The sequence below is a fragment of the Phalacrocorax carbo genome, chromosome 3 (assembly GCF_963921805.1).
Source record: "Phalacrocorax carbo chromosome 3, bPhaCar2.1, whole genome shotgun sequence".
In the NCBI taxonomy this organism is placed as follows: domain Eukaryota; kingdom Metazoa; phylum Chordata; class Aves; order Suliformes; family Phalacrocoracidae; genus Phalacrocorax; species Phalacrocorax carbo.
The window spans coordinates 101,681,478-101,709,251 of NC_087515.1; the positions used below are offsets into that span (position 1 = coordinate 101,681,478).

Sequence of the window (27,774 nt, forward strand, 5' to 3'; positions counted from 1 at the left end):
CATCAGAAGTCAATGGAAGAAGAAAAGAAGGAACATGTTGAGAAAGCTGGGGATTTACTGAAATGGGTGTCAAATCTCAGCAAGACACTAAGCAAAGAAGAAGGAGAAAAGTCTGAAAAGACAGATTTACCTAAGCAGCAGGTACACAGATGTCTTTTAGTAAAATATCACTTCCTCTTTTTAGCTTTCTGTATTAATTAAAATGAGAAATATTCCATAAATACTTTTTTTCCTTCAAATCACCATCCACATTTTACTAAAGAGGTAATTTCACATTTGGTTGTGAGTGGAGGGTTGGGTAAATGAGCACAAGTGTAGACCCTGCAGACCATAACTCAGCCTTTGTAGAAGGAGAGTACATCTTGGTAGGATGGTACTTCGGAGGTCTGCCCTCTGGTCCTGAAATAGCTCAGTGAATAAGTCTCGTAATTTCTACCCTGGCACCAGCAAGGAGAGAGTTGGCCTGAGGGCCAGGTTTCTTTCTATTTGCTGTTTAAAAATTATTTTGAGGGGTCCTCTTATGGGATAGTCAAAACTGCTGTCTTAGGGAATACAGCAGGTGTGGACTGAGCCCTCTTTATTATTGCACTAGTCCACAGGCTGCTGGAGTGGCCCATCTTGCCGCCATTCTATTTAACAGGTACATTGTCATTGTGTACAGTTGTAACTCTGATCATTAGTTTCCATCTGTGAGGTTTCCCATCATTTCTAACCGCTCCCCTGCTAGGCTTGTCCCACAAAATAGGTTTGTGACACCTGAAAGATATCAGTAGGTGAAGGTCTACCTGCACACTGAGGAGCAGAGAGACAGAGCAGTGTCTTTTCCACACCCCTCACTACAGGGCTGGATGGGTGGTCATGCAAACATGGTTTTGGCCCTCCTGGCAGTCTGTTCCTGTGTCTTCATTTTGGTCACACATGCTGGTGCCAGTTAGAACCACTGGAGAAGTGTGTGCATAGATAAAGCCTGCTGTTGGGCAGGCTGGTGGCCACTGGTTCCAGCACATTGCTTGTTCATAGAGGACTAGTTAGTCAGGCTGTTTAGTTAACTAGTCTAACTAGTTAATCTGTTTTGTTATTGAATTTGTCCCTATATGTATAGGAGGAAGTAAACTTGTATTGATTTGTGCGTATAGATTGGTAAATCACTAATAGGATCGGGATTTGCAAATACATTCAACACTGGTTTTGTATGCCCTTGTTAATGACAACAGTGCAAACCTTTCTCAGCGTTGGGCAGTGCTCAACTCTTTAGAGCATCTCAGCTTACCACAAGAGCTATGGCTGGCATCTTCCCCATCCAGTCTGAGCCCTCAGCGAGTAACTTGAGTTAGCCGCCTCAGCTTCCTTCAGCCTATGGGAGATGGGCATTTGCCAAGGGTGTTTCCTTCCTTTGTGAAACAGCCCAGCGAGGTAGCGTCACCTTCCAGAGGTGATTGGTCTTGGGTCTGCACTGACTAGCATAGGTGCCTTGACAAGTTTTCTAGAAACACATAGACTACTGATTTGATAGCTGATGTTAGCTGAAATACATTTCACAGAGTGGTTTGGGGTTGCTGTGGAGAGTAGCCGTGGAGAAGGTGGTGCCAGTACTGACAGGGCACATGTAGCAGCCGCAGCAATGCCGGTTCCCTGAGCAAGGTGGAGCTCATGACCCCGCCTGCTACCTCAGCCCGCTCACGTCACCTTCTTGTGTAGCGCATACAGTGCTTGCTCTCAGTTTCTGTCCAAGCAGCATGAGTGCTGGCATTGCTTGCTGGTCATGATTGCAAAGGGAGACTCTGTTCAAGGCCATGTTCAGGCCCTTTGATGTGATGCGCATAGGGGCAAAGTTGGTTGTGTCAAGACCTGGGTGAATGCAGGGCCCAAGCACCTTGCTAGAGTTCTCTTAGCACCAACATTGAACATACGCCAGGCTTGCTAATGAAGTCTCCACTCCCTCATGATACTCTGCCTTTATTTATCCAAAATCACTGCTTTTCTCTGAAGTGACTGCAGGCAGTCTCTCACAAAAGTTAAAAGATTAAATTCTTGCAAGTTCCTCTGCCAGAACAAGTGCTTTAGTGGGAATGACACAGAAAGGATGGCAGGGAGAATATTAATAAATAATTCATTTTTTCCTGATACTGCGTTTGTCTCCGTCATTGAATTTCATGAAGGTTTGTCGCCTTCTGGTATGGCTTTTTAAAAAAAGTTATTACCTCTCATATTGGTGAGCAACTTCTTGAACATGACCACTGTACACATATCTTTATAAAGCTGATTTAAACTGTGCCAACTGTAAGAAGTGTTTTTAAATGATCAGTTAATTTTCAAACACATAACATTTTAAAATAAATTCTTTTGTCTTATCCAGTAGTTTTCTAATACAAACAGCTTATTTAACCAAAAGGCGTAGCGTGACAACTTATCCATATATAAATGATACAATTTCATAGCAGATAATATTGCTCTAAGAATAGCTAGTATTTAAAGAAGAAAAAAAAGAGGTTCTTACACCACTGAGTTTAGTCCCAGACAGAAATACTATACTGTTTGTTTGTTTTTTATATATATGCATAGTTAAGTCTTGAACACAGGCTGTTTATTTTTCAGATTTCCCTGGATGAAATGTCAACCAAGAAAGAACAAATAGCTGAAGCTCTGCAGACTACTCAGTCATTTTTAGCTAAGCACAGTGACAAGTATGCCATTTTTTAATTTTGAAATAATGTAAATTAATTGAATTGGTACATACTGTTTGCTTAAAAAGAAGTCATATCTTCATCTTACAGTTCCAAACATACAAATTTGTCAGGTTTTTTCTTTAATTTTAGAATTTTGTCTTCCCATTTTGGGAAGCGTGATGCAGTTTTGTTTATTTCAAGAATTGGGCTACGTTTCTATATATCTGGTTAGCTTAAAAAACCCATTAGATAGTAGTTTTTATTTGAAGTGAAAATAATTAACAAGTTAGTAGTAAACTAGTACTTGATGTTTATGTCACAAGTTTTTTTCACCTATTTCTGAAACCAGACTGTTTAAGATATTAAATTGCTCAGGTATCTCGTGACTCCTTGCAAATATTAAATACTTCAGTGATAATTCAGCATAAATTCTAGATTAATGCAACTTCTTTTTCTGAACGACTAAAAGTGGATTGTAGCTTTCTTGAACATATTCATAATTAGGCTATATTTTTTTCAGACTACTTTTACCAATTTCAGCCCCCTTTTTTTATGTAAAGGTAAGGAGATCACTCCCTGCAGGTTACAAATTACCAAAGAGATCTCCTTTTTTAAATTTTTCTTTTTTTCTTAATAGAATGACAGATGAAGAGAGAAATGAAATGGAAAAGCAAGTCAGATCCCTCCAGGAAAGCTACAGCTTGTTATCCAATGAAGCTTTGAAGCAGCTGCAGGAAACACAGTATCTGGGTGATGAAAAGATGCAAGAAAAGGTAAAAAGACTGAAACTTATGTTTCACTCTCTTTTGAGATTTACTGCATGGTTTTGGAACTACACATGATCATTTAATAGGAGAAGCTGCAATTAACAGTGTGTAAAGGAACTTGAGATTTAATTGACTGCAGGTTTTGTGTATTTGCTATGGAATACTGTGTGTGACCTTACCTGTGCATATGAACATTCAGCTCATCAGATTTTTTTGTAAATAATGTGTGCCTTGCATGAAGAAAGATAAACAAATCATTCATCTCTTAACTCTTCTCTTAAAAGCCATTCTTTGACTGCTAGATAAGTCTATGTTTCTGCTGCAAAAATGACACCATAAAATAACATGTTAATCTCTCCCATATACCACTCAGAAATGTCCTAGAAGAGATTTACTTTCATTTTTTCTTAAAATTTGTCTGGAAATGAAAATGGGAGCACATAATGTGATTAGCTCTGAGACACTACAAATATATTTGTTAATGGATCTTAATCTTACATATGGAATTCTCAGAAATTATGTTGCAAATGAGTGTTCTCATATATGCATAGAGGCAGCGTCTGTATAATTCGTTCAAATAATGTTGCCAAACTGACTTCATGCTTTCCATGCGAACTAAATGCAATATTTGGTGCTAGAGTATCTGATTCCTTATTGTTGAGTGTATATACAGAAGTGCTGTATGCTGTAAACATGAATAGCATGGTTGTTTTGAATCACATACTGTTTCCGAATATTCTAACCTTTCACAGACATTTAGAGCATGAAAATTTGCCTTTCAGGTGTATCTTCTATTTGCTCACTCTGCAATAATTTCTTCTATTGTCTTTCACTAACCCTGTTTATGTACGCAAAGCGTAGGTTTTCACTTCACAGATGCATGTTGATCTTAAATCTTTTATCACATCGTGTGCTGTTGAATGACTGACATAGATCACTTGCGCATTTGAGCTGCTAACATTCACAGCATTTCTACAGGCCTGGTAAGTACATGTTTTTATGCTTATCATGCATTCAAAATCAAAAGAAAATTTAAAATAGGCAGTCTGAAAATAGTGATAGATTTCTTTTATATTCCTTTTTAGGTGAATAAAGTCATTGCTGGTGTCATTGACCAAACGACTGGAGAAGTCCTTTCAGTCTTTCAGTCTATTTTAAAAGGTTTTATTGACTACGAAACTGGAATTAGATTGCTCGAAAATCAGCTGATCCTTTCAGGAATAATGTCTCCAGAATTAGGAGTATGTTATGATTTGGAAGAAGCTAAAGCTCATGCCTTAATTGATGAGCAGGCTCTGTTACAGTTGCAGGAATTAAGTAACGCAAAGAAGCTCATTTCAGAATCATCAATATCAAATCTTCCAGTTGTATCTGCTTTAGAACAAGGTCTAATTTCAGAACCTTTGGCTGTTAAAATTCTGGAGAATCAGCTTGCAAGTGGGAACTTGATTTTGCCATCTACTGGAGAAAACCTGACTTTGCAGAATGCTTTCCAGAGAAACCTGATTCCTCCAACATTATACGCAAAGCTTCTGGAAAGACAAGACATGTGTAAAGATCTCATAGACCCCAACTGTGCTGAGAAGATTTCCCTTGAACAGATGGTTCATAGAAGCATAATACATGACCAAACAGGGTTAAGACTCCTACCTGTGAAACCACAAGAAAACGGTAGAATCATGTTCAAATGTGGAAGGAAGATAACTATTTTGAGGGCAGCCCATGAAGGACTCATTGATCGGGAAACAATGTTCAGGCTCCTGGGTGCTCAGTTAATGTCTGGAGGTATAATTGACCCTGACTCAGGGAAGCGAATGACTGTGGAAGAGGCCATGAGACAAGGGATGATAGATCAGGACACTGCTTGTGGGATCCTCACACATCAGGTTGAGACTGGTGGAATCCTTTGTCCAAATTCAGGACGGCGCTTGACTGTTGATGAAGCTGTGCAATGTAACTTAATATCATCTACCAGTGCACTGCTGGTATTAGAAGCACAGAGAGGGTTTGTTGGACTGATTTGGCCTCACACTGGTGAAATATTCCCTATATCAACTTCTTTGCACCAAGAGATGATAACAAATGAGCTGGCATTCAAAATACTAAATGATAGACAGAAAATAGTTGCGCTTTACATTCCAGAAACTTGTGAAATAGTCAGTCTAGATAGGGCTGCACAATCAGGGATAATAGACAGCAATACTGTATCTGTTTTGACCAGCATGACTTTACCAGATAAAATGCCCAGTGTAGAAGAATTAGAGTCCCCTTGTAAAAACGCTGTAAAATGGTTATCAACATATGAATTCCTGCCCTCTGTATTTCATGATTGTGAGGACGAACGTGAAGATTCTGGCACAGAAGACTCTGTATGTCATAATTCAGATCAAGCTAAGAAATTATTCATATCTTATCTGATGATAAATAGTTATATGGATGCAAACACTGGAGGAAGACTTTTATTATATGATGGACAACTGCAAGAAGCCATCAATATGTTGCTGGAAGGTGATGGTGCTGTGTACAATGTTGATGTGTCAGAAATGAAGTCTAATAGCAAATACATAAGCCCAAAAGGAATTAACCTCAAGTCAGCTGGCAGTGTTCAGGGTGATCTTTCAGGTGCTGAGAATACTTCTAATAACAGGAAATTAAATCACTTTGAAGATTTGGGTAATTCTGTATTTTCAAAGGGAGAAGATCTCCATGTGTGTAGACCAGATGTTTGCAATGCTATTGGTACTGAGCAATCAGAATATACACAGGAGGTGTTGTTAACTAACCCTACAGATCTTAGAAACATAGTAAGTAGCACTCAAAATTCCATGGACAGATATGCACTCAGAGGTCCTCTGGAGGTTTCTGAGTGGACAGAACTGCGTAAGCATAACAATCAGAAGGCAAATTCAGGAAACACTGAAGGATATGTTTCAAATTACTCAAGTCCAAATCTTATTTCAGAAACAGAGAAAGAAGAGATTTATATGACAGACAGTCTGGGTAATGAAAACAGGAATGATAAAACCTTACAAAATTCCTTGAATGTGAATGATTTGTCAGATAATGAAACCTGGAGAGAGCTGGAAAGGCGCCCAAAATATGGGCCTCACATATTGCAAGCTGACAATAGCAGAAGGGTGCTGGATAGCAGCAAGAAAGATGATTTTCAGAGAAGCCTTGGTTCAGCCATCAGTGCAGATACTGAATATAGACATCCAGAAGGATTGGATGGTCACTATGGTGACACGCTACAGTTTGAAGATAATGGATATCGTGAGCAACCTCTACAGGACTATGCTGATGTATGTAATAGGCCATCCCTGGAGGACTATCTTTATGTACATGGCAGGCCATTCTCAGAGGATTGTACTGTTTTGCAGAGTAAGCTGTGTCTGGAAGACACTGGAGATGTGCACTGCAGGCCTTCATTGCATGGTGATACTGTTACAAATGATGGACCACCTGTGGGGGACAGTAACAGCATAGCACAAAGGCTAACAGTAGAAGAAAGGAGTCTTACATTTGACAAGTTACTGCTGTGTGACAGTAGTTCTGACTCATCCATAGAAGGGAGTGATGGCATCCCACAGCTTGAAAGTAACTGCTTGCAGCATGTAAGTAAGGTGGCTTCTGAAGATGACAGCTCTCAGTTTGATGATGATGATGACGCCTATGAAACACCTCAGGTTGATGATGATGGTGACAGTGATGTCTATGATACTCCACAAATTGATGACAATGATTCCTATGACAGTCCTCAAGGTGATGATGGTTTTGATACCTTGCAGTTGGGGGATGATGATACACCAGAGCCAGAATTGTCTGAAATGTCAGTTCCATTAGGTTTTCTAGAAGAGAGAGGTGGTCTAATAACCATGAGAGAAGAAACCAGCTCTTTTCAAGAACTTGCAACTGATGTTGGAGAGACTGTCCATATAAATCTGACAGGTCTACCTGAGAGTGTAAATACAGCTTCTACAAGTGTCGAAACTATGGAAAGAATCCCTGAGGAGGAAATGGAAAGAACAGGGAACAGGAAAGAACTGGAAAGAACAGTTACTCTGGAGAGTGAAGGAAGAAGGGAGGAGGGCCTTTGTTCTTTACAGAAGGTGTATGAAGCAGAAGTAGGAGACAGAAATGAGGAAGATGAAATGAAAGCAGAAAGTGAGTCCTCTGAGGATGAATCTGAAGGAACACAGGAGGAAGAAGATGATGAGGAGTATTATGATAGCTATGATGACTCTGACACTGATCCTGACAGTGATGAAGAAATGGATGTTTTTTACTCACGCCGTCAATGTATAAGCAAAGGTGACCAGCTGTTAATTTCCTTAGGAGACCAAGAAAAGAGTGATGGAAATGATCAGAATATTGATGACCATTGCTATTCTTTAGGCTGGAAGAGAGGGTATACTTCGCAAATCCAGTCTAACCATGAAAATGGGAAACTATATTCAGGAAAATGTGAATCTGCATCAGATGTTTCTGAGGAAAGATGTGTTAGTCTTACATGTACAAGTGAAGAAGACAGACAGCAGGAAACAGAAGATGAATATGGGACTTGTGTCAAAAGTAAACACATGTCACAAGATATTACTAAGCCCATTCAGTCTAAAAATACCTTTGACACTAAATGGATGTCCTGTAGGAGTGAGGAAAATAATAAAAGGCATCTTAAGGTTCAAAGTTCTCAGCTTCTTGATGATGTTGTGACACCACCTGACATTACTGTAATAGCCTTCCCAATTACAAAGCAAGCTACTGGTGATGATGAAAGTACGATGCCAGTGTTACATTCAAATCATGGTCAAAGACAGAGAGAAGCAGTATTTGCAGAGGAAAAAGTGTTAAACTATATGGCTGGTATGGAACAACTAAAGGAAAGTTCATCCCAAATGGACAACAAATTCCTTGTGGATATGCCTTGTGTGAGTCCTGGTGATAGATCACTTAGTGACCAAGTACATCCAGTCACTGGTAGGAAGCATGGTCAAATAGGAGAAGGTTTTGAAATTCTTACAGAAAATAAAAATAGAGTAAATATTTTGGAGGAATGTGATATCATGGGGCTAAGTAAAAGTCCCATTCAGATGGAAAGCCTTGGGGAAATATTTGATGCATCAGTAATTAAAGCTGGTAGAGAAACTCCTGTTTCAAGTAAAGAACAAGTAAATGTTGATCAAGGTTTGCTTGACGTTGGAGGTGGTGCAAAATCAGAGGAATTTAAGAGAGATTTTAACATTTCGGCTTTTTTAAAACAATGTACAACAGATGCAAAAGAAGGCAGCCATTCAGAATTGGATGAAACTGAATCCTGTTGCCTTGAGGACAGGGAAAGAGGGGAAAAGGGTATACAGAATGAAAAGGATTTTCTGCTCGATACAGAAGAAGTGCATTCAAGTGAATGCACTTACTCTTTCCCCCCAACAGATACAGTGAAACCAAAGGAAATTAGCATAACTAAAGAAACAGAGAGAGTTATGTGTCAAAATACTGACAATATTCTTAAAGACTTTTCAGAAAACAAGAGCAGCAATGATACTGAATTTTCCCCAATAACAGCAGATGCTTTAGGAAGTACTGAGGATGCCAAAGAATCAAGGGATGGGAGTGAAGTGCTACCTTCTGGGAGTCGTACCCATACCACTGATGTTTATTCTGCAATTCTGAGCAGCATGGGGCCTGACTTGAGTTATGGTGCCCAGAAAGAACATGAGACGCTGAAAAACACAAAGGGAGAAAACTTCATGGCCAGTGAGACTTCTTCCCTTGGAAATGATTTCAAAAAAGGACAAATGTCCATGCAGTCATTACAAAAGGAAACTGCACCCTGCAAAGATTTTCAAGTAAAGGAAGGTATTTCACAATTGCCAGAAATGACTGATGCACTAATGGAAGACTTAAAGAATATATTACAAAGGAAATTGAAAATGGGACATGTTTACTGCACGCAGGAGGGTGAACCCCTAAGTTACTCCAATACCAAAACTTTAATGCAAAATTTACTTGCAATGGTTAGAAGCACCCAGCTTAGGAGTGACACGTCTAGTGGGTCAAATCTCAAGCAAATAAGCAGTGCAGTTAGAACTGCATTAATGGTTACCACACCATGTACAGAGCCAAAGGACAGTGGTACTCTTTCATTGCTTTGGCCTGATTGCAGAAGTCCTGATCTCCTTCGTGATATTCTGAAGCAAGAATCCTGCAAGGAAAAGATGGATGATCCAGATGAAAGGAAGGGTGAAACAGACGTGAAAACTCCTGTTCCAAAACTTACTACTTCTGAACTTGTGGAGATTTTTCAAATCTCACCTGGAGATGAAAGTATAAGCAAGTTAGAGGAGCTGATAAGTAGTTTGCTTACAACCTCACAGGTTGCTGGTATCACAACAGAACGGGATGGTAAAGGCAAAGTAGATGGGCTTTGTACTCTTTTCTCAACAGAACAATCAGAGTTTGGATCAGAAATTGCTAAAGAGAAAACATTGGCAGACAACACAGGCATTGCTTGGAAAAGTGACCAGGAGCATGGGAAGACAAACAGCTTGTCCAAAAGCTGTACTGAGGCTTTTTTCAAAACAAAAGAAGCAGTCCTAGAAGACACCCCCACTAGTATGGTAAGTAACGACAGCTGGTATGCGCTACATGTCCTGTGTTAAAGGAATCGCATGAATCCTTCCAAGTGCTGGAAAGAATAATTAAACTGGAATAATGGTTGAAAATTTAAATTATAAATTTAAAATAAATTATAATGAAAACAGGGGCTTCTATTACTTATTTTCAAGTCTGTCAATTTGGAAAACTTCTTTTATTGTTAAAATTTCAGGTCGATGGAGTACAGCAATGTGTAAAGTTAACAGACAAAATGCGAGGACATCAGGCAGTGCTTCAGGATATGAAAAGCCACCTAGATAACCAGCAGCCTATTAGTAACAACCTGGAAATACTAAAAGATGAATTGGAACAACTAGAGGTAAGCGAAGTGTTCTTTACGCTTGTTACTTCAGTGATGGGTGCTAGGAAAAGCCCCTTCATAAAAAAAAAGAGAGAGATTTCAAATATCATTAAAGTAATTCAGACTTAAATGTCTTTCTTGCGTAGTAACTTAATGCGTTTTGTATATATTCTCTTTGTAGTCATTTGAATCAGGATTGGCTACCTTTGCAATTATCCTAAAAAAGGACATGAAGTTGACAGAAGAGTTTTTAAAGTTTTGTCACAGGGATATTCCTGAGGAGAAACTTAAAGAGCTAAAGATAAGCTACGACTATTTGCAGGAAGCATTTCTGGTGGTCTGTGATACATCTTCGAAACGAGCAAAACAAGTAGTCTGTGCTATTGAGTTGGAAATGGTATGTTTTTATGGGTGTATGTTTTTATCTTGGTTTTCTCCAAGGTAATTCAGCTAGAAAGAAATTATTTGGTTTTGCTTTATCTTGTTTTATCTTAATATAAAAATACATGTATGAGTCTGTCTAATACGTCAGAAAATGTGACCAGACTCCAGGGGCATAAATAAATATACAACTTCCCTTTCTAGTCTAAGCTTGCAGTATTACACCAGCAACTTTTAAGCAAGCTGCAGAGATTTTCAGACTGGATCACAGAAAACAGTAAAATCGTGAACGACTTTGTAGTGAATACGAATGATATAGAAGAGGTGAAGAAAAGTTTACAGCTACTTAAAGTAAGTATCCTTTGTGGTAGGTGCTGGTGCTTCTGATAGACGTTACTACTTATTATGAATAATTAGCTAGGTTTTGTATACCTGCTCTTTAACCTCTACCACTTAAACAGACAGCTGGAACTAATTACTTCAGAAAACTGCTTGATAATCCTTGTTGATTTGCCTTTTATCTTGAAAAAAAGTTTTGTCTAACTAAGAAAGCTATTGATTATGCTTACATTGGTTGCAATAAATGTGACCCTTTTTGGAAATCTAATTTATAATACAAATATTTCAGTGATTAAAATTGGATCTTATGAATAAAGATCCAGAATCTTTACTGAAGTTTAATTACCTTCCAGATCAATTATATGTGAGAACAGATGAGGAGAGTTAAAAGCCTCTTCATTACACACTCCATGAAATGAGTAATGAGAAACAAATCAGGTCAAGTTTTTAGTAAAGTTCATATACCTCTGTATGTATGAATGATAAAAATGACAGTATTTTACTGTGCTTTAATAGGGTTCTGGTATGCATGGTGATGTCATAGGGGACGCACAGTGTGTAACTATGGGCAGATTTTGCCACATTGCTAGAAATGGGACTTCTCACTGTGGAGTTAAGAATAGGAATGCTTTTAAGTAAATATTTTAACATTTCTGGGTCTTCAGACCTAGAACCTAGAAACATTAAACCTAACCTGCCATAAATCTACCAGAGTTGAAGGTTAGCCAGTTTTCAGACATCCATGAGAGAGCAAATAGACGTTCAAGGTCATCTTATTTATTACTTGGACATGGACTGTCCCAGAAGCAAACCATGCACAAATTCAAATGTTGTATGTGAATGTGTCAGAATGATTCTGACAGAAAGTTTTGATTTACTGTGGCCAAACTGTATCCCAAGAGCATTTTGTACAGGATCTAAGAACAGAGGGGGCGATACTTGTGTTTTATTTGTATTGTATTTGTCTTCATTGCTAGTCATTTTCTTCTCTTCATTTACAGAACAGTGCTGCAGAGCTCAGCTGTAAAAAAATGCAACTGGAGTCCACTGCATTCGATGTTCAGTTCTTCATTTCTGAACATGCCCAAGACCTTTCTCCTAATCAGAGCAAACAGCTGCTGAGGCTCTTAAATACCACCCAGAAATTTTTTCAGGAAGTACAGGAAGCAATAACATCTCAAGTGGAAAGTTTAGAGACTCAGTTGCAGGCAGCGCAAGAGCTGGGTGATCAGAAGGTTTGCCTTTCTGTGTAAATATGTGCTGAGTGTTTTTGTCTATGGATGAGGAATTTTAATACCAGCATACAGCATTAAGTGTATTCCTATTTTCTCAGTTTTAGTACAGGTACATTCATAGTTCTAAGAAGATGGTATCAGTCAGCTTTGGTGAATTGTCATTTTTGTCTTTCCTTGGTACAGTCACAGAAACAGGATATTAGGTTATGGACAGATACAGTTTTGGGCATTAACATCCTTACAGCCTGAGGTGACCAGGTCTGCTCTTTCTAGCAATGAGAGAAATTTACTTGAGCTTTCTCACAGGTGTTGTTTGTCCAGCAGCTATATCAGTATTTAAATAAAGCCGTGAACTCTTCCGGCTGTAGCTGTGTTGATCAATGAATTTACTGTCGCATCATCGCTCATCACTTCTGTCTTGCTGAAGACTTTCTTTTCCTCTGATTTGCCAGGTCATTCTGCTTATGTGATCTTTTTTCTAGGTCTTCATAGTCAACCAACCAGATTTGTTTAAACCCTTAATAACATGGCTTGTTTTAACTGAGACAGGTTAGAGGGACAAACAGATAAGTAAATCAGCTAGGATATTTGCAGTTCTAGCATGGGCACTGGGAAGGCTATGAGTCAAGTTGGGACAGTTACCTCTTCAGCTGGCATGGCTGCAGTTGGCAAGCATAGCAGCCTTTGTAGTCAAAGGAGGCCAATAAGATGCTGCAGTGTAACTGCATCTCCTCTACTCTCACAGAAGCACTGTTAAGACTCAGAACCACCACCTCAACCACCAGTTTACACGTAATGAAAGGTGTTTTAGCATTCTGAAGACTTTGTACTATTTTTATTATTTGGTCATTTTAAGAATATTTGTTTTCGCCATACTTTGTGAAAAAAAAACCAACATAAAATTGAGTAAAGGAAGGGCACAAATAACTTTTCTAGGACTTAGTAACAATAATGAGCTTGCATGTTGTGTTCTTTTCTACTGCTTAAAAAGTCAACATTTTCTATTCAGGTAACATATTATGCATACCAACAAGAGCTAACTCACAATCACAACTAACCTCTGTTTTGATATCCTTTTTTCAGAATTAAGTGTTGATCACAGGTTTCAAGTGGTTAAGAAACTGGATTTTCACTCCTGTTGTTTGGAGATTTCATCTTTCACATATGTGCATGGCCAGACTTCTATTGGGCAATTCCATCAAACATGGTCTCTTTAACTTACAACATATTCGAGGTTTATCCATAACTTCTGTATATTCATCTTGCTCTTTGTACCACTGCTATCATGTTTACAGCATACTTTTAAAATTATTGCTTTGCAATACTGATGTTCAAAAGCAATTCCTATGAGAGTGCCTGTTAGTTCCTGAAGTGAGGATGTTTTTGTTTTATTGTTTGATTGTATTTGGCTCTAATGTAGGATGTGGCTGAACGGCAGCAGGAATGCAAAGAGAAGCTGCAGGAAATCTGTGATTTGCTTACACAGACTGAAAATCGCCTCATTGGACAGCAAGAGTCTCTTGTTATTGGAGACAGCAAGGCTGAGCTAGAACAATACCAGACCAAACAGGAGGTATGAACAATTCTAGTCAGATAAGTTAAAGAAGACTGAGTGCACAGAGGAGTTGACTAGACTGTTTTGTTGAATAACAAGACCGTCATGTGAGAGGAGAGTAAAATAGATTTGTTTGACCTACCAAAAGTAAAGGCTTAATGGAGTGCATTTAAACTGCTGCCCATGAATACACTCCAGTATGTGCCAGTGGGAGGAAAGAAACACTGGAATAGGGAGTGTGTACTAGACGTTTCAAGAAGCACCCTTGGACCAGGCATGAAGTCTGTTATATGTTAGCTTAAGATTGTTCCTGTCAGATATGATAAAATTACGCTTGTTTATTATGCTAAAATAATTTAACCAGCTTTTTAACTGGTATTGTGGAGTGCTTATTCCTATTTACGGTATTTTGAAGAATTTTGCTGCAAGGCTTTTTTACCCGACTCTGTCATAGGACTAGGCAAACTGCTTTGGATAAACTAAAACTAAACACCTGTTGGCTCTGAATTTTAATGGACTTGAACATTCTTTGAAGAGTGAAATGTTATGATGGATTACAATTAAAGAAAAAAATTCTTATGGCATATCTGGCCTGAACAAACCCAGGAAATACAGGAAAACTTCCACCTGGGAAAGATGACTACAAGTTTCTTCTGGCTTTTATTCAATCCTCTTATTTTCCACAGGTTTCCATTAGGATAGCAATGGAATGGAATTTGTCAGGAGACTCACCTTACTAACTACAGTGCAGCAGATTTACTTTATGTCTCGATATTTAAAGAATAAGATATATTTTCTTCTGTGTGCATGGAAATACAATGTTTGAGCTGCTAAACAAAGAAAAAAAGTGGCATCAATCTAAGTAGGAGAGTAAACCAACACACTTGCAATTAAAAAAACAGATTGAGCTGCAGCAACATGATTGGATGTTGAATTGATTTTATTTTTTATAATAATCCTAGCTGCAGTTTAGTAATATATCGTGTACTCTCCCAAGTTAGAAAGGACCAGTGTGCTGCTTCTCTAGAATAGAGATAGTTCTAGTAAAGTTTATTGGAAAGACCTGATGAATCATTTAGTCAGTCCTATTTGCTTTCTTTTTTCTCGAAAGGAGATACAAAAAGACATGAGAATGAGTGCCCAGACACTGGCAGAGATTGTGAAAAATACTGAAACCTTCTTGAAAGAAAATGGAGAAAAGCTGTCAGAAGAAGACAAGACTATTCTTGAACAGAAACTGAATGAAGCTAAGACAAAGTGTTTGCTCCTTAGCCAGAGGGCAGAAGAGTCCAAAAAAGAACTGGATAAAGCTATGACAACAGCAATTAAACAGGAAACAGAAAAGGTTTGTAGGCAACCATTTCATACCTTTAGTCAAATTTTTGACATGTCTTAGGAGATTAGTCTTGCAACTTATTATTGATACACTGTGGAGAGATAAAAGTCATATTTCATTTGGGTGACTAATAAACTGCTGGTTTATTTTCTTTATAGAACAAACAGCAACTTATATGTCAATCAAAAATGTTGTTTAATGTTAATGTATTGTAAATGCTCTGTTTGCATATGATATTTTTTGGTGCCTAAAGAAGATTTCTAAACTGAAACTGAAATTTCAATGCAGGTGGCAGCCATAGAACAGCTGGAAGAAAGTAAAAATACAATAGAAAATCTCCTGGATTGGTTATCAAATGTGGATAAAGAAGCAGAGCACAGCCGGAAATTTAAGGAGACGATAGAACAGAATGGAACACACTTTGAAGAGGGAGATGTGAAGGCTTTGGAAGGAGAGGAGGATGATGTCAATGGTAATCTGCTGGAATTTCAGCAAGACATTGAAACTCGGGTGGATGGACTAGTAAAAAGCACAGAAGATAATCTGAACCAGCAGTATCAGAAAGTCAAGGTACTGTTACTGGGTTTATTCAACATGTAGGTGCTAAGCGTCTCAACATGAGTGAATTCAATCTCATATTTTCTGTCATAGACTTTGGAACAGGCACCAGGAAGTTAGCGATATATAGCGGTAGAAATTTCAGTAGTTAGAAAGTATTGCAAATTTGCCACTTTTTTTGCTGTTAACTATGGTTGTTTCCTGCAAAATAAGAAGGACACATTAAGAAAGCAAATGTTGAGAATCCTGATGGTGAGTCTGTTCATTAATTTCTCACTATAAAAATTAAGTAGGTAGATAAAATGCAAGAAGTGGCAACATGAATCCATATACTTTGTGTGACTTTTTCAAAAATATTTGTAATAGCTGAGTGATTCAACCAACTGCAATTCCCTGCAAACACTGATTACAGATAGCTGCAAATAATGGTTTGCTGAAATTATGATCTTTGTTCCCTATAACTGTATCACATGAGCAAAGCATTATTTGAAGGCTTCAGAAGGCTGAGTTACATAAAACCGCAGCACAGCATGTTAAAAGTAGTTTTTTCAGGTAAGATAATTGGAAGCATTTAAAATCATAAGAGCTTGGTTTGCTGGCTTTTGTTGATTTGCAGTCAAGCAACCAAGAACTTTTAGGTGTGGTTTGATGGAGATATAGATGAAAATTATTATGCTGATAGCTGATATTATTTTGGATCTCCTTTCTTATTAAAAAAAAAAAAGAACTTAAGAAAATTAGGTCATTTGGTTTTGTGCACATAATGTATTTACTTCCACTTTTTTGACAGTTCTTTTCTGCACCTAATACCTACAGGATAACTGCCCACTGTACCCATGGAAGAAAAGCATACCAGTCTATTTTACATAGCTATTTTACATGGGAACAGAGGACCTTCAGGAATGGAGATTTTTTGGAAAGAATCTGTTTGAAATATGGATTTTATTTAGCATACAGTTTTAGTTCCTATGACTTACTATGTTTTAATGAGATTGAAACAATTCACATGCATAGAATGCATCTCAATTTTTAATGTCAAAAAGGACCTGTTTTATGACCAAGTATATTTGATTGGAATCACTTTGAAATTAAAAAAATGAAATTTAAAAATCAGATAATAACGTTTGTTCACTCAATATAAAATGGAAGTATCTGTATTCTTTTTAACACTTGATTCTTCACTCCTTTTGGTCTGTTTGTCTGAAATGGCAGCTACAATATATGTAACAGGAAATGGAACAGTTTTGATTTGGAAATTTGCCTACTTTTGAGTGCTTTAATTGATAAATCCTATTTTGAAACAGGGAATTGGGTAAATTTTGATTATCTAAGCACGCTCTCCTAACTATTAAGTAATAAGCAAATGATTTTTACTAGGGAAAAAAGAGATTGATAATGTCGAGTTTTACTAGACAGAATTGTCTTTTAGAAGTACAGGGGTAAGTGTTTGTGTGATATATATAGATATATATAGATATATCTCTCCGTCCCAGTATTTCTGAGTTCCAGTGACATTTGAAGACTCCCATTTGCTCATGGCTTGTATATCTGGCTAAAATTACCATTGGATGTTTTGTAAAACTTTGAAACTGCACGGTAATACGATGACCAGGAGTCATGCTTTCACTTAAATTACTCACAAAATGTTTTCTAATAAATAATATGAAAACTAGAAAAGCTTTTTATCATTTTGATGCACTTTGTTTTACTCATCTTTTCTAAGCAGAATTCAGCAGAGATTTCAAGACAGCAATGGTCTGATGGAACCATCTGAGAAAGTGCTGGTCATAATTGGTCTTTTTTTCTTATAGGCTCAACATGAGAAAATTATTTCACAGCAGCAGGCTGTCATAGTAGCAACTCAGTCTGCTCAGGCACTGCTTGAGAAACAAGGGCACTACCTTTCCCCTGAAGAAAAAGACAAGATGCAAAGGAACATGAAAGAGCTGAAGGCTCAGTATGAGACTGCTTTAGCTGAATCAGAACGGAAAATGAAGTTGACTCATTCCCTAAGAGAAGAACTTGAGAAATTTGACGCAGACTATAGTGAATTTGAAACCTGGCTGCAGCAGGCAGAACAAGAACTTGACAATTTGGAGGCAGGGGCTTCTGACTTTAGTGGTATTATGGTCAAACTGAAGAGGCAGAAGAGTTTTTCAGAAGATGTTATATCTCACAAAGGTGATTTACGGTATATTACAATTTCCGGACAAAGAGTTTTAGATGCTGCAAGGTCATGTAGCAAAAGAGATGGTGTGAAAGTTGACAAAGATGGTATCGATACTTCGGCTACGTACGCTGAAGTGCAAAATAAACTGGATAGTGCTTCAGATCGTTTCAAATCTCTCTATACAAAGGTAAGTTTTATTTATACTGAGTAGGAGAGACTATAATTGTATATAACATATATATATAATTATATACTATAGTTGATTTGGCAGTCTGTATAAAAATGGGTTAGCTGACGAAAGAAATACTGTGGGAAATTGTAAATTCTTTGTATCTTGAAGTTAGATAAAAGAACAAGATGGTTTTCTAGAAGATCTGCTTTAGTCAAGTGCCAGACTGATGTCTGAATGGGTGAAATTTTCTACTTGTGTTATAAGGGAGAAATCAGACCAGATTTTCTCATTGTTCTTTCCAGTCTTAAGCAAACTGTTTGAGTTTATGACAGTACAGGATGTCGGAGTAACATTTTGGGGTGGAAAGAAATTGTTATACTTTTAGATGGATAATGTTTCTTTATGTTCCTTGCAGTATTTCCTGCAACTGCTTATGTACTTGGCTTCCTACAAACAAAATAAGGATAGCAATTCTTTTCCACTGCTCTGCCAAAAAAAACCATGTTATCCTTAACAATCTGAGATTAGTCTCTAACTAATGGGAAACTAGTAGTATAAAACCTCCATGTACCTTAGAGAGGGAAGATAATCCAGCTCTCCATGCCAGGTTCATGTATGGAATCTGTCTGGTAGAACTGGACAAACATCACCAACTGGTCTCCCATGCCAACTCTCCCACTGTTTTCAAAAAACGAACAAAGTGTTGTTCAATGAGGATTATATTCTGGAATTGTAAACTTTTGAGATAATTATTAATTGAACCATTTAAGAGACAGTTGCTGTCATTATTCTTTGACTATGCCATTTCATAATTTTCTAAGATCATAGGTTCAGACTCCTCAGTGGAGCCTCAGTGTCCACTGATACAGTGCTAGTCTGCAGCAGTTGCCGTCTTCATCTGCAAATTTTAATCTCTTTAATGTTTTCTTGCTCAGAAATGTAAATTCTGTAAAGGCATGGACTTGATTGCTTAATTACAAAAACAGTGTAAAACCTGTTCTCTCAAACAGTTTCTGAAGAAGGCTCTCCATTTACAGAAGCTCATTCTCATTTTCCCCACTTAATTTATATGAACAGTGAAGCTAAAAGCTTGTGTTAACACATTAGATTTCCTCCATTTGGTTTACTGGATTAGTTTGAGTATGAATGTAAAGATTTCATTGCAAAATTTTCAGAGACCTTATTTTTATGTGCATAAAAATCCTATGCCAGTAGCTTGATTTCTGGTCTCAGATTTGTCAACTTGCCAATTCTGTCCTTTCCGTGTATACATTTAGCGCAGACATAATAGACGTGCTTTAAATATTTGACCATAAATATGCGAGCAAAACCACACAATGTAGACTTTCCTTATTAAATCGAGTCTTGAATGACAGACTTTTTAAAAGAGATGTTCCACAATTCATAAGTGAGATCTTCCAAATTGTAAATGGGTTTGTAGTAGCCTTTTTGCCTTTTGGAAAAGCTTCTTGCTTTTAATAAATATTTATATTGCTTGTATTTTTTGTGTATATATATATTTATATTCGCACACACACATATGAGTTTATAAGCTTATATGTTGAAGGAATCTTGAAGTCAGTTCTTAGTTCACGGGTTATGTAAATGAGTGCATTCTGTGTTTGCCCACCAGGTGGAGACCAAGTACCATATGTAAATATTAAAATACAGTGTATGGAAGGTTCAGAATATAAATATTTAAAGTAACTGTTTATAAATATTATGACTTGATAGAATCAGATTTTGCTTGTGAAACCGTCTCTAAAAAGCCTTGAAAAAGTTCCACTGACCTTTTTATGTGATGATTCACTGTAACATTTTGGGGCATGCTAACATATAGGAGTAATAGGATCTTGATCAGATGACATTCTTAAGTGACCAAAATAAAGCATATGTGCAATATCAAGCCATATCAGTTTGGGTTCGCTATGCAGATAAAGTATTTATGTAAAGAATGCTCTGCTGTCTGTATTTTAATGAACATACACATATCTTCTGATATTTTTAAAAAAATTTCTAGCTTCCACTGGCCATTTTTGGTGTGAGAATGCTGATAAAGAATCTTTATGGTGATGGATCAAGAAGTATTCGTAAAGCTTTTCCTATTCTAGCGCAGTGGGTTAGATTCCAGTTTCCCACCTGCATCAGTGGATTTGATCCTAAATCACGCTTGAGGAACACAAATTGGGAAGACCTGCGTAGCCTGTCCAGCTGTTGTGCCTTAGTTCATAAATCAGACAGTAGAAAGATGACAGGAAAAAATTATGCAGTATTTCAGGAAGAAAGTGTTACCTTAAGATTGGTATGAAATACAGCACACAATTTAATACCTGGGTATTTGCTTGTTTGTTTCTACTCTTTTAGTGTAGCATCCTTGGAAATAACCTTAAAGACCTGGTGGATAAATACCAGCATTATGAAGATGCCTCATCTGGACTTTTGTCGGGTCTCCGGGCCTCTGAAATAGCTGTGAACAAACAACTATCAGAGCCAATTGCAGTGGATCCCAAAAATCTCCAAAGACAACTAGAAGAAACTAAGGTGAAAAGCTTTAAAAAGCAGAAGTACTCTTGTCCTAAAAGGAACTGCTTTTTGTGTGAAAAACAGGATAATCTAATATAATCCAAGTGGCTGCAGGCCAAATTCTTGCCTTGCACATGGGCATGCGACTTTTATAGTTCTGAAATTCAGCTGTCCCAGAGTGTTATCTGAAAAGCACTAGGGTGAAAAAAAAATGGGGGACTAAGATGTCATTAGCAGTGGTGAAAGCAAGATGTGTTTCGTATCACTTAGCAAATGATAGGGTGAAATCTGGAAAGTTTTTGAACTAAGAAAGGATTTAGTGATTACAATTCGCTATCAGAGTAGGGCTTGGGACTGATCTGATAAAGATGACTATTTGATGGTTGTTGTCTGTGACTCTTGCTATTTTCTGTTCATGTTTGTGTGTTACTGCATTATGAAAGGGATCATACTGGAGCAGCAGCGTGGGGTGACTAGTCTGTTTGCCTGCTTTAGTTGTTTCCAGTACTATATGCCCTGCAGAGTATGAATGTAACGTAATCTGTTCTACACAGAAAAACAGTACGTTGTTTTTCTTTTTTTTTTACCCTCCACTGAGGGACTAACTCACAACTTAATGTAAATCCTAGTAGAAGCAAGAAAAGCTAGTGATGGAGCTTGTGAAGGTAAAACTCCAGTTAGTTGCATAAAATGTACGCTTACAGAAAGCTTTAGCAACCCAAGTATGAGTTATATGAAATTTCATATAGCCTGTAGTCTTCGAACTGACTCTTTTATTTTCATAAATACGTTCTATCATCTATACTGTAATTCAAATGCAAGATTATTTAATTTTCAGTGAGCAAAGCTATTGGTCAGGCATTTCCTCGCTGTTTTGTCTGTGCGATGTGGAGTATCTATGCCGGTCTGATATGTTTGCTATTGACAAATGTAGTCAATGGATCTTGGCAAGTGCCTGCTTTAACCATTTCGCTTACATCAGCCTGAGCAGTAGTACCTTTACCACATGGTATCTTTCAAATCTGCCACTGGAATTGCCCAACACTTTGGTGCATTCCACATCGGAGGAGACAAATCACAGCGATGTTGTAAGACAACAAAATCAAAAGTGTAAATTTTGAACACCTAACAGTGTAACAGTTGAGGTAATTTGTGCTTTCAAGCAGTAGAAGAGTAGGAATAACACCAATTACAATTTGAGGCTTCATTTAAAGTTTTTGTTCCTTATGCCAAAATGAATTATATCCTGTATAATGCCAATTTTCATGCAAGTAATACAAAAGGAGTGAGTACTGGGGTTCTTTTATGAAACGCCTACATGGATTACTTGCCACACAAAAGGGAAGAAGGGAGAGAGTGCAAAGTGTCAAAAGATTCAAAGGAAGAGAAAAAACAGGAGGCTGAAGAAAGCAAGCCAATTAATGAAAGCCAAACAAAGAGTATTTCTGAAGAAGTCAGGTGTTGCAAGTTAAAGCTGTCCCCTGTAGCCAGCACATGCAGCTGATAATCCAGCTAGACACAGACCTTGGCAGCATGGTGGGGTCTAATCTTTTTATGGGGATTAACTGTTCTTCAGAATATTCTTCAGTGCCTCTGGCATCAGCTTGCCTGCTTTCTGTCAGCATACAAGGTTTTCTGGTACGTCTTTTTTTCTTTTCCTTTTTTTCTGCACAAGTACAGTATATTTCTGTAGTGTAAGGAAAATTCCTCTTCAGGTCTAGCTGAGTTTTATTATGTCAAGTGGGTCAGCAAGACATACTATGTTCTGACATACTGTTGTGCCCTAGATACCAGTGCTGAATGTCCTGGCAGGGCAGATAGGATTACCTTTTGAGTCATATGTTCACTGATTTGGTGTGTATCAAAAAATAAATGAGAAGTCATTTCATTTGGACTTGTATAAAGTTTAAGTAAATCAGACAAAGATACATCATATGCACTAGCACAGAGGCCTGAAATAATTTAAAGACTGTTCTCTGAAAAGTGCTTTTATACACCAGAGAGAGAAAGCTACTTTCAGAAGTTGATGCAGCCTTCCTGTCTTTCTCTGTTGACGCTGGAGTGAGTCATGGCTGGGCTAGTCTCTAAACCTTTGTTTCTTGGTTAAATGGACAAACCTAGGCAAAATTCAGGGACACTGGCTCCAGGAGGTTCCTAAACTGTGAAGGCGATCATCTTGTTTCAAGCTATTCCTGTTTACACTGCAATATCAGCCTGATCCATTGTCAATACAGCTGATGGTGAACGTGTAACTACTGATGATGACTGTGTGTTTTTCCCCCTCAATTGTTCTCTGATGCTGAGTTGAAAAATATGGGTATTTTTCTTTTGGATAGTATATGAGTCTGTACCAAGTGGTCTTTGAAAACAGTTAATTGAAAGACACATTTTAAAGTTACATGCAAGAAATCAGTTGAGTCAGAGAAGTATTGTAAAACAGAAGATAAAAAAGGTGGTGAATAAACTAAAACAAGGGCCAGAAGGTCAACAACAGTCATAGCCACAGGTGAAGATTTTTCTGAAGGAGAGGTTATAAATTCAGTTAGTTTATTCCCAGGACTAAGTTTAGGTTGTATGGCATATCACAAGCCTTGCATGCGTAACTGTTAGCTGTATTGAGAAGCATAACTGATAATTTTGGAATTTTCTAGGCTCTTCAGGGGCAAGTGTCTAACCATCAAATTGCTGTAGAAAAACTGAAAAAAGCTGCTGAAGTGTTACTGGATACAAGGGGAGAGTTGACACCAGACAAAGATGAGATTCAGAAAACACTGGGTAAAATGTTTACTTTTCTTAATACCTCTTTTTATCACTTGTGTCTGCATGCAGGTACTGGAAGAGACAAAATACAGAGTTTCCACATTCTTGTGTCACTATTCAAGTCCATGTTTTGTTGAGTCATAAGCTATTACAACACAGTAACTTCATTGTTGGTCTGTCTCCTACACTTGATCCATATGCTTTTCACTTAAAAGCTGTCATTTTATTTTTGATGTTTTTGGGGTTTTTTCCAGAAATGGGGATTATGTTTAATTCACATGGTACAGATGGGCATGCCAAGCAGAGTTAGTGATTTGCTGAGGATCATAAATTCTCCAGTTGGAAGGAGCACGCTCATGACTCCAGCTACCTGTTTCCAAGCAATTATTTGAAGTTGCTTAGCCAAGGAATTACTTCCTTCTGGCTTCAAGAAACTGTCTGTGATGGGTTGACCTTGGCTGGCTGCCAGATGCCCACCCAGCTGCTCTCTCACTCCCATGGCCCAACACAATGCGGGTGGAAATAAGATGGAAAAGTCCATGGGTTGAGATAAAGACAGGGAGATTGCTTACCAATTACCATCATGGGCAAAACAGACTTGGCTTGGGGAAAATTAAATTTCATTTATTGCCAAATAAAATAGGTTTCGATAGTGAGAAACAAAGACAAATTAAAGCAACACCATCCTCCCACCCCGCTCCTTTTTCCAGGGTCACCATCACTCCTTCCCAAGCACTCGCATCTCCTCCCTGCCAAACAGCGCAGGGTGGATGGGGCATGGGTGGTTGTGGTCAGTTGGTAACACCTCCTCTCTGCCACTGTTCCCTGCTCCAGCATGGATCCTCTCCATGGGCTGAAATCTTTCAGGATAATCTTGCTGCAGTGTGGGCTCTCTACAGGCTGCAGTTCCTTCAAGACATCCACCTACTCCAGCATGGGGTCCACCATGTGCTGCAGCGTGGTTTTCTGCTCCAGCACAGCCCTCCACAGGCTTAAGGGGAATCTCTACTCCAGCAGCTGGAGCACCTCTTCCCTCTCTTTCTCGTCTGACTTTGATGTCTGCAGGGCTGTTTTTCACCCTTTATTTCCCCCCTCACTTCCCACTGCTAGGCAGCATTTTCCCCTTTCTTAAACACATTTTCCTAGAGGCACCACCAGCTTGCCTGAGGAACTCAGCTGTGCCCTGTGGTGGGTCAGTTGGAGCCGGCTGGAACCATCTGTGTCTTCCATGGGGCAGGCCCTGGCCTCTTCTCACAGAGACCAAAAACCTTACCACGAACACCCCGTTCTTTCTTATCACTTGTGAGAAGTAGCACAGCATTTCATTCACCACTGTCTGAAGTTTGAAGACCGTGTGTGTGTGTGTGTGTATATCACGCAACTATCTCTTACTGGAATCCCATAAGTAACTTGCAGAGCAGCAAAGCAGAACAGCTGCAGGTGTGCATCTTTGGAGTTGGTGATGAAACTCCATGGGAGGTACGTGGAGCTTGTAACTTTCAGAGGCTTATCCTGAAAGTGTTGAAGGTCTAATGAAGAACCATCTGGAAGAACCCTTCAGCTCTTACAATAACATAAGAAACATAATTGTAGAAGAGCTGTCTTAATACTCTGCTGTTTTATTTATTGGGAACAGCCGACAGGTGTCATAAGCTAGAGCTGCATGGGAACCAGCTTGTAAAAGCTGGGGAACACAGCTGTAAGCTCTCCCTCATTTCCCTTCTCCTATGGGCTTCTTGGCTCTATTTGAAGATTTTGATATTCACTTGTGTGCTTTTACTGAATAAAGCTGATGGTTTTGCTTTGTTCTGATGTAGGCAATTTTTGACTTGCACTTTTCTGGTGAGAACTGGTAAAATGAGTTAAAAGCTTAGTTTGGCTGAAGGAAAAAATTGAAATATACTTTCTCTTTATCAGATGATATTGTGGAGAGGTATGACAATTTATCCAAGTCTGTGAATGAAAGGAATGAGAAGCTCCAAATAACTCTGACACGATCCCTGAGCGTGCAGGATGGTTTGGATGAAATGCTGGATTGGATGGAAAGTGTTGAAAAGAGCCTTGAAGAACAAGACCAAGTGCCTTTGAGTTCTGCTGCTATTCAGGATATTATTAGTAAAAGCATTGTAAGTAGTATTCTCTGAAAGAAGAAACATTTGTTTGATAATTTAGATTTCAAGAAAGAATTACAATCTTGGTTTGGCACCTTTAATGGATTCAAAATACTTAATAAAGAGGACTGTGTGAAGGGAAACTGCACATAAGGATTTTTGTAGCTGAAATAAATAGATCTATGCCAATGGTCTAGCTGTACTGATTTGTTGCTTCACATGGTGGACCAGTTTTACTTCTTAAAATTTAGTTATAAGCAATACAAAGTAGTTCTTGCTTGTTTCAGGTGCTAGAACAAGACATTGCGGGTCGCCAAAGCAGTATAAACACTATGAATGAAAAAGTGAAGAAGTTCACAGAAACAGCAGATCCGTCCACTGCATCCACACTGCAAGCTAAAATGAGTGAACTTGCAGGACGGTTTTCTGAAGCAAGTAACAAGCATAAAGAGAAGCTTATGAAAATGGAGGAATTGAAGACTAAAGTGGAGTTATTTGAAGATCTGTCAGAAAAACTTCAGTCATTTCTAGATGAGAAAAACCAGGCACTCAGTGAGACCGAGGCACCAAGAAAGGATGTTAGTGAAGTGTCTCAGTATATGCAGGTACAGTACAGCTCCATTTTTATATATTGTGCATTTCTAGTCTAACTCATCTAAGTGGTTGAACAACAAAAAAGGCATGTTTGTTTCCCAACTTCATCTGGTTAGCTAAAATCAAGAATTTAATTCTGAGAAATTATTGTAAAGTCTAATATGAAGAACGTAATCCTGTCTTGCAGGAAGCTAGTGTAGAATTGGCACAACATAAGAAAGATCTGGAAGTTTTGCAGCAGCTTCTTGAAGAACTTTCATTCCATGCTCTTCCTGGAGATAAAGCATTGGTGTCAGAAAAAGTAAATGCTTTGTCAAAGAAATTCAGAGAGGTAGAGGAGACTGTAAAGGAAAAGTAAGTCAAATAATTGAAGTGTTTCTGCCTTGGCTGACAATACAGTGTGAATGTGATGACTGCTATCCTCTTGCATGCAATCTCAAGAGACTGCGGTTAGCCACAGAACAGAGATACTTTTTATTTAAAAAAAAAGAGATTCTACTTGGAAATAGAACCTGTCTGGTTCAAGAGCTCTGATGTTGGCTGTGAAGACAAGTAACTCTTTTCAGATTTTGTGACATTCGGAGAAGTCCTGTCAGTTCCATGCAAAACCTACTTCTCCCCTTCTCTGGTAGAATATATACTGTTTGAAATCAGGCTGCAAAGGAAGACTGAAGAAATTATTAGAACTTCCATATTAGTTACCTGTACAGCAAGACTAGATTTTCTGCTCATATCCATAAAATTAGGTTTTGTGACTCTGAATTTAGGAACAGCAGTATCAGATTGATGATATCTGTTGTAGTTTAATTATCAGAGAGAATACTGATGTTCAGTCCTCAATTTCTTTTGTTGTCTTTAATTGTCTAGAGAAGAGGATGTATCATCTTGTCAGAAACAAATGGATGCTTTCGAGCTCCTTGTAGAATCATTAAAGAAATGGATAAAAGAGACGACAGAACAAATTCCAGCAGTGCAGCCCTCTCTGAATACAGAGGAGTTAAAGAAACCTTTGGAAGATACATTGGTAAGACATTGTAGATTAGAAGTGAAATATAGCTGAAGGAAATAGGGCATCTATTAGTAACATAAAAGTACAGACTTAAGGGGTAAGCAGTCACGGTAATTGGGACTGGGGAGCTTGCAGTCTGCATTTACATTCCCATTTCCTCTGCATGTTTGGATATACTGCAGGGGATTCCAAAGTAGCGAGGTTGTTCCTTTCTCTGCAGTAAATCTTTTAAGTTTGAAATCAGTTTTGTAATGAACAAATGACTCTTTCTTAACCAGAATTTGAAAGATGAATGGACATTAAAAGCACCTGAACTGCAGAAAATGAATAGCAGAGGAACATTGCTGTGTAATCTAATTACTGCTGTGACTTCTCCTGCCAAACTGAGAGCAGTTGCCAAATCAGGTATGCATTTATGTAATCAGGTAAGCCTGACATTTCAGGAGTTTTTAAAACGTTTAAGACAAAATATAAAATATTTCACCCTTGGATTAGCTGTCTGAATATTAATGGCTTGTGAGAAGTCAGTTAGCCATGTTTGTTCTGACCACTGTTCGCTACTCTCTAACTGCTGTAGTAATTCAGTACACATACTGATTGCTTTACATTGCCAAAATAGTGTAAAAGTGCTTTGATGTAAATG

General features: G+C 38.1%; 1 protein-coding gene across 5 annotated transcripts in view; it reads left to right on the forward strand.

The window, feature by feature from the left end:
• Nucleotides 1-27,774, forward strand: part of DST (dystonin) — a 316,491-nt gene that overhangs the window by 191,072 nt on the left and 97,645 nt on the right. For 4 of the 5 annotated variants that reach the window (XM_064447868.1, XM_064447872.1, XM_064447869.1 and 1 more), the window contains exons 33-46: nucleotides 7-141; nucleotides 2,596-2,684; nucleotides 3,304-3,439; nucleotides 13,764-13,916; nucleotides 15,010-15,243; nucleotides 15,523-15,804; nucleotides 17,604-18,149; nucleotides 20,499-20,675; nucleotides 23,309-23,432; nucleotides 25,335-25,543; nucleotides 25,816-26,133; nucleotides 26,310-26,476; nucleotides 26,990-27,146; nucleotides 27,410-27,536. In XM_064447868.1, coding sequence (XP_064303938.1) covers nucleotides 7-141; nucleotides 2,596-2,684; nucleotides 3,304-3,439; nucleotides 13,764-13,916; nucleotides 15,010-15,243; nucleotides 15,523-15,804; nucleotides 17,604-18,149; nucleotides 20,499-20,675; nucleotides 23,309-23,432; nucleotides 25,335-25,543; nucleotides 25,816-26,133; nucleotides 26,310-26,476; nucleotides 26,990-27,146; nucleotides 27,410-27,536 — 2,854 coding nt within the window. Of the gene's footprint in view, nucleotides 1-6; nucleotides 142-2,595; nucleotides 2,685-3,303; nucleotides 3,440-4,518; nucleotides 10,051-10,259; nucleotides 10,407-10,569; nucleotides 10,786-10,973; nucleotides 11,121-12,109; nucleotides 12,344-13,763; nucleotides 13,917-15,009; nucleotides 15,244-15,522; nucleotides 15,805-17,603; nucleotides 18,150-20,498; nucleotides 20,676-23,308; nucleotides 23,433-25,334; nucleotides 25,544-25,815; nucleotides 26,134-26,309; nucleotides 26,477-26,989; nucleotides 27,147-27,409; nucleotides 27,537-27,774 lie in introns of all 5 variants that reach the window. The other variant, XM_064447871.1, reaches the window with a different exon arrangement.